The following is a 7,246-nucleotide window of genomic DNA, read 5'->3' as shown; positions in this document are numbered from 1 at the left end:
CATATCCATGTTTTTTTTTTCTTTTTCTGTCAGCAGCACACATTCATGTCTCCTCCAGACTACACTGTGTCCTGTGAGTTGGCTGCAGAGGCGCTGGATAAACTTGGTTGATTACAGCTTCCTCTTGGCAGAGTCAGGAGCTGATTTCTTAGCACTTTCCCACTAGTGACACTCAGTGGTTTAAACAGGAACCGTGGGGCCTAGTGACTGGTTTCATCCTTTTTCATTCTCGTTCATCTTTGCACTTCCAATAATGTGACCTCAGGGATTCAGTTCTTGAAAAAAAAAACATAGCATATGAATTAAATTGAATTGATTTTTTTTTTTAACTTCCATGAAAGGTCAGTGGGTTCAATGTGGTTTAGAAATCATGCAGAGACAAATGCGCTGCAGATTCAGAAAAACATTCTTCATCAATTTGACAACATGAATGCTGCAAAATCATACAGTAGCCTATAATAATAAAGGTGTTTCCATGGGGACACTAAAGAGTGATGCACCTGTTTGAGACTTGTTATTTAATGCCAAACTGTGAGTTTTAAAGTTTAAAGTGCTGAATAACCAATGTGTCCATGCAGGTTCGTTACTTCTTTTTTCTTTTCCGGAAGTGTTTTGTCACCTTATTTTCTGATACCAAGAGAGAGGATGACTCAGACTCTGGGGCCGCTGTGGGTTGTGGAGGATTAGGCCTTCACGTCTCCCCTCCCCTCCCCCCTTCTACCAACGCTCGTGTCCTCAGGAAACACTTCTGTTTTGTTCTAGGACAAAGTTTGCAGTGGGTTTATTTGTTTGCATGTGTTGTGATTTTTTTTTTCTTTTTTCCCCCCATTTGCAGCACATGTCGTCAAATTGATGATTTTGTTTTCTGATCTGCAGTGCAGCTGTGTGCATGTTCTCTGACGTTGCTTGAGCCAATGCAGTTCAACGGGTTTTCATGGTTTGCGTCAGATGTGATTCAGATAATCATTTCAGCTGTTCAGCACAGCAAAACAACACATCAGTTTATCCCAATAACACTTTTTATTAATTTTTTTTTTTTTTTAGAAATAACAGATATTATTAAACTACAACTCTTTGTGTTAAAGTGTGTAAGTGAGCAATGGGCCGACCAGGGTGCACAACACCAGGATACCGAGACTGAACCAGCTGAATTAAAACATTAGTTTTTGCATTTTTCCAACTGTGACCCGTCAAATTGAGCACACGTGTGATTTGTTATTTTCAGACTGACTTCAAACGCTCGACGACAACATAACAGCTTGTTTACTGACTTGTCTCTCTCTCTCTTTCTTTCTCTCTCTGATGCATTTTTCCTTTTATTTTCCAGTTATCGCCGACTTCCTGGAAGCAGACTATCACAGGAATGCAGCCAGTATTAGAAGAAGAAGACAAAAAAAAAAGCAGCAGCTCTGTGACTTCCAGCACAGTTCCTCTCTCATCGCTCTCGCTCCCATTCACACTACAACAAATACACACTCTGAGTCATAGCCAGCAGAGGCAGTGGCGAATCAAGGTTCCTGTGTAATGGGTAAACACACATCAGTGGTCTGGCTCAGGTCACTGACCCAGTCTGCAATTATGTCCAGGCTCCATGAATCACCACCGTGGCAGGAGATTCACTCGGCGACAGAAATCCTCACTATAATTGGGTTTTTTCCCTCTGATTTTGGGATTTTTTTTTTTTAATATCACAACACAGCCCTTAACTGACACGTTTTTGTCCTTTTCTTTCTATTTATCTTCTTATCCCCTCCCCTGTTGACTCATAATTTGCTCACTGTGTTTTTCTCAGCCACCTACATCTCAGCAAACTTCCAGTCAGTCACAACAACACAGCCATGAAGCTCCGCCGCCGTCAGGGGATCAATAACTCCCACTGACCATGGCATATATGCCCTGTGGACCCCGTGGCAGTGTGTCAGCACACACACACGGTCCACTCTGCTCACTCCTCACACAGCCAGCCAGCCACACCTCGGTGTAGTTTGGAGTCCGTTTGACCACTTGAAAGGGTTTGGGAGGACTGTGCTGCGCGCTGGGAGGCCTGGGTGGGTGAATGCACTGAAGGATGGCCGTGTTTGGTAAAGCCATGGTGGACGGACTGCTCCTCGCTTTGAGCCTCGCTCTGCTGGTGTGGGCAGCTGAGGGGGAAGGAAACGGACGGGGTATGGTATGTTCAAATGCAAGGCAAGGAGTATAATGGAATTAATGAGGTATCAGTGTGTGTGTGTGCATGTGTTAAAATGTATTTCTCTGTCTCTATCTGAATCTTAAAGAGCTTGTCTGGCCACTGTTCATATACAAAAAAGGAACAAATAGACTTACAAATGTGTGCATATATAAATATAAATGGGTAACACTATATAATAAGCACACACTGTTAAGCTTAGTTAAGCATTAATAAATACTGAATTCTTCATTTATTGCGCATGAATAATAGTATGTAGTTAATAGTGTGTACTTATTATAAATTGTTACCTATAAATGGTGAATAATCAAGTCCTAAAATCTCTGTAGATGTCTGAATGGTTCCTGATTTTGTTTTCTGTAAAATCAGGAAACGGTCACAGTTCATCAGTGGCTGGAAATATGTTTTAAAAAGTTTGTAATGACAATTTAAAAATCCTATGTCAGTTCATATTGTATGACTATGAAATTTAAAAGCCAGTTGACATGTCGTATCCCAGCATGCACTGGTATTAATTTGTTTAATCTTAGGACTTTGATCTGTGAGTGGGAGTGCCATGACACCACTACCTCTTTCTACCGTTATTGTTCCCCCATTAGGTTTCATGATGACCACTGTAACTACTGCAGGAGTTTATATGTGCTTCTGAAATACAATTGATTTTGCACCTCATTACTGAGGCATTTGAACGACCGCGCGTTTCTTATCATGCTCTAATGAAGGCTTTTAGAACAAATCAATAGTTGAATAAAATTCATCACTCAGTTTGATTTCATTTAACCACTAATCAATGGGAGGAGCAACCAGAAATCAATCAAGAAAACACAAAAGCAGGGATTATTAATGAATGTGGACTCAAATTACGACTCTGTGTTAACTGGTGTTCTCTGGTGCTTGTGTCGTCCAGAGGGAAGTGTCGGGCAAGGCGACCGTCTACCTCGGCCAGGACAGAGACATCTGGAGGCCACTGATCCACACAACGGTCAACCTCAGTGAGATCAGCAGGTAGGACAGCAGCAGCAGCAGAAACACCACAGCAGGACGGCCTCATGTCCACTGACGTTCAGTGGGAGATCTGTGGTTCAGGAGGGAGGGAGGGTACGGTGAATAACTCCCACTGGAAGTTTGTTGATCCAGGCCGTCTCCTCATGTCCTCTCTCAGTAGCACCTGTCAGGGCCGTAGCGTAGCGTAGGGGAGAAAGGTTTCAGATTCAGATTCAGATTCAGATTCCTTTATTAGTCCCAGAAGGGCAATTCACATATACAGTCAACCTGTCCATAGCAACAGAAATGCAATATGGCAAAAGAGATAAACATCCACAGTCAAACATCATCACATCAGCAACAACCACAACCACAACCAGTGACAGCACAGCAGAGCAGGATGCAAAATTCCCACTGATGACAAATCAGGGCCCTCGAAAAATCTTCCTATGACCTAATTATTCTGCATAACCCTGACTAATACTCATACTAATGCTGCATCAGCATCAAAACAAGCCATAAAACATGCAAGATTCATGAAATATGTTTTATTTTCCAAGCAATAGCCCCCTGCCTTCTTATAAGAAAATGGTTATAATTATTGGGTGTATTGCTTCGGGCCCTGTCAGAAAAATAGAATAAGAGAAAAATAAATAATAAATGATAACAATGATGAATAGTCTAAGAAAAAAGTGGCGATTAAAAGTCAGGGGGCAGGTAGGGGGCCCTCTTCAGTTTTCTTTCAGGGGGCCGAGGATTCCTAGCAACGGCCCTGGCACCTTGTAAAACTATGATATCCTTAAATAAGGAGCCTCAGGGCAAGTTCTCTCCTCCCATTGAGTTTAACTCTGCTCTGCTCTGTTGTGTTTCTTCCCGCAGCATCAAGTCGACCTTTCAGCTGCGCACGTTTGACCCAGAAGGGGTCATCTTCTACGGGGACACCAAGAACGGAGAGGACTGGTTTGTTCTGTCCCTGGAAGACGGCGTCCCTCTGATGCAGATCCGTAAAGAGGACATGCTCGTCAGTGCAGCAGGCGGCCCCAAACTCAACGACGGGAAGTGGCACACTGTGAGTTTACATAGTTTAACTTGATGTAAAACAAGAAAACAAACAAGTACATAATGTGTTTGTGTATGAACTCTGGGTCTGAATTTCTTGTTCCTCTGGTGTCGCCAAGCTGGAGGTGAGCAACCAGGGGCAGTTTGTGATTCTTGAGGTGGACGGAGCCAACGGGCTGGTGGTGGGGATGCGGTCCGAGCAGACAGAGGAGGAGATCGCAGGTGAACTCCGGCTGGCTCTTGGCGGGATCATGATCGACAAGGAAAAGATGATTGTTCAGGTACAGGGATGTTTTGTTTTTTCACCTATTTCATCCACAGTTACAGAGCAATAGAGATAATAACAGAGTGATATGTTGTTCTCTCTTAGGAGGCTGCAGTTCATCCTGATGTACTGATATTATATTGTATCTGTGCCTCTTCTAGTTTGGATATTTGTTTGTATTATAGTTGAATGTTGTGAGTTGAAGAATAGGCTCTTGGATCTTTATTCTGAAGGATCAAACTCAAATTGTTCATGTGTCACAGTGTATTGGCCACTGTAATTTGAGCTTTATTCTGAAAATACTTCTCCTGTGTGATTTTATATCATATTTAGTCAACATACAATCATCCAGTTGGATGTTTATAGATTATAAATTGCTTTATTAATTGCCAGCAGGTATATCCTAACTGTGCAGGGGCATTTTCTTTTTGTCTAAACAGGCTGTAAATGGACTGTGACAATGTTTACATGACTATGTTTTCCCTTCTTTCCCCGTCTTTGTATTTTACTGTTGACTTGAACACACAGAAAACAGTATTTTGTTCTGTTTTGTTTGAGTGTGGTGAGGGATCATGAATGTTAAACAGCTCTGAATCCTCTACAGGTGTCCTCTCTTCCCCTTCCCTGTTTGCGCTTGCACTTCATTCTTCTAAATGCATTGTTGCGTCCTCTGCTGTAGTTCGAGCCGCAGATGGACGGCTGTGTGCGGGAAGGCAGCTGGCTAAACATGAGCGTCCCCTGGGAGACCGAGGCGGAGGAGCTCTGGCCCTGTTTTCAAAACATCCAGCCTGGCAGCTACTTCCCTGGCTCTGGATTCGCCGTCTTCAACACCTCAGGTAGAAACAAGAGATGGGAAAGTGCGATAATGCATTCTCACGTGATAAGGTGTCTGTGGTATCAATAATATTTCCTTTTTTTTTTATTTCTAATTGGATTTATTCAGATTTAAGGTGTTAATAGACGAATAACGATCTGTTATTTATGTGAATTATTTACTTGTTCTTTCACAGTTTTCCCCATTGACAGTGATAACGAGGTGAAGATTGAATTGTGGGCAGATTTCACTCAGTTGGATGGGACCGTTTTGAGCATCAAGGCTCCTGGGCAAAAGTCAGTGTTGTCTGTAGTGGCCAATAATAACACAAAGGTATGCATCCTCAGACGTGAGCCAAAGTGAATTCACAGATAAATCCTAGGGTGTGTTTAAAAAAATGCTTGTTGCGCTGTAAGAGCAGCTTCACATCTTACATGAAAGAGTTTCTTCATGTGGACTGGATACTTCTGAACTTATTGCCTCTCTCCTTTTTTTTTAATTTGCAGGAGGTGACAGTATCCTGGGAAAATAAGACTTTTAAAAACAATGTCGAAGGCCTGGTTTTAATCTTGAAGCCAGATGTCCTGCAAGTCATGTACAAAGAAGTTGAATCCACAGATTTTGTCGAATTTATACTCCAACACCCAGGTCATTGGGCAGCGTGGAAAGAAAGCCATGTAGCCATTGGAGGTCTCCTAGGTGAGATTAAGAAGGAGGGAAGAGTTCATAATATATAAACCAGCTACAATACAATACACATCCAATAAGTTCAATGGTGCACAGTCCAAGGTCATTTGTGTTTTCTTCTCCCTCTCGCTGACCTTTTAGGAGATGCTGAGGATAGTGATGGCTCTCAATTCCTGAAGGGCTGTGTGAAGAAAATCCAGGTCCAAGGGAAGGATTTGGATCTGGATTTAGCTGTCAAACACATGTCCATCTCCTCCCACAGCTGCCCTGCATAGACATGTACAATATGTGGAATAGGTTTATCCACTGGACGGCCTCTGCTTTTAAATGACGTTACAAATACAATGTATGTCAATTGTAAAATTCCCCACAAAGCACCCTGATATTTGTTGACGTTTGTTATCAGGCCGCTCATCCTGTAGTCAAATGATGTAATTATACCGATGCACAGCTAAAATGCAGAATCTACTGTTTAATATTCACATTTTTAAATCATTGTCGTTTCTTCAAGCTCCATTTCAACGTAATATACGGATTAATCTGAGAAATGTGACTCATATTGTGACCTTGGTACGTGCAACAGCATGTTTCTGAATAAAATATAATTATCCTTAATGTATCTCTCCATGAATATGAATTTTATTGCTGCGTTTAAGACAAATAAAGGCTAATGGTGCTTTGATGAGATTCAGAAACTGTGATTAAACAGTAATGAGAAATAAAGGCCAGGGTAGAGAAGAGAAAATGGGATTAAAGATGTGGATTTTGCTCCCTCTAGTGGAGTCTGGGAGATATTGTTGGATGCACCATCCACTCCTGTTTGTGATATGATGTAACCGCTAAAAAACATGTAGATTAGTGGCATGTTAGATTAAAAACACATTTTATCATATAATAAAACAGTTTACATTCAAATGAATAAGAAGAATACGAGTGTCAAAGTACTTCACAGTCATATAAACAAAAATATATGACTATTTTATACTGGGGAATGTTTTCTAATATTTTCTTGTGGATGCAAAACTCTTATTTTATTACCTGTTAATTTGTAATGAAGTCTTTTGAAAGTTGTGATAAGTATGATATTGTAACAGTGTAACATCCAAGCAGAAACTTTTATGGCAGTAGGCTATTTGAATAATGGTTTGCAAATTTACATAGATGCAGTAGCTCTACCAGGGGGAGTGGTCCAAACTTTCCCTGGCTGTTGTGCAGGTCTGATCAGAAATAAGGAGCCTCTTTAAAGCTG

General features: G+C 41.5%; 1 protein-coding gene across 1 annotated transcript; it reads left to right on the top strand.

Annotated features, from left to right (window-relative positions):
- Window positions 1-1,928: 1,928 nt before the first annotated feature.
- Window positions 1,929-6,616, top strand: shbg (sex hormone-binding globulin). The gene is made up of 8 exons (XM_083992978.1): window positions 1,929-2,170; window positions 3,096-3,193; window positions 4,052-4,241; window positions 4,351-4,512; window positions 5,176-5,332; window positions 5,507-5,643; window positions 5,817-6,009; window positions 6,139-6,616. The coding sequence occupies exons 1-8, from the start codon at window positions 2,069-2,071 to the stop codon at window positions 6,270-6,272; spliced, it is 1,173 nt and encodes a 390-aa protein (XP_083849104.1). The 5' UTR covers window positions 1,929-2,068; the 3' UTR covers window positions 6,273-6,616.
- Window positions 6,617-7,246: the final 630 nt, after the last annotated feature.

Source organism: Trachurus trachurus (assembly GCF_905171665.1).
Source record: "Trachurus trachurus genome assembly, chromosome: 18".
Taxonomy (NCBI): Eukaryota; Metazoa; Chordata; class Actinopteri; order Carangiformes; family Carangidae; genus Trachurus; species Trachurus trachurus.
Note: the sequence above shows the minus strand (reverse complement) of the source record. Positions and strands in the feature narration are given on the sequence as shown.

Bases quoted from the DNA above. Each gene is read 5' to 3' on its own strand.
- shbg (XM_083992978.1), top strand. From the start codon at position 2,069: ATGGCCGTGTTTGGTAAAGCCATGGTGGACGGACTGCTCCTCGCTTTG. The intron at 4,242-4,350 runs GTGAGTTTACAT...GGTGTCGCCAAG, and splicing joins ACGACGGGAAGTGGCACACT to CTGGAGGTGAGCAACCAGGG. The intron at 5,644-5,816 runs GTATGCATCCTC...TTTAATTTGCAG, and splicing joins TGGCCAATAATAACACAAAG to GAGGTGACAGTATCCTGGGA.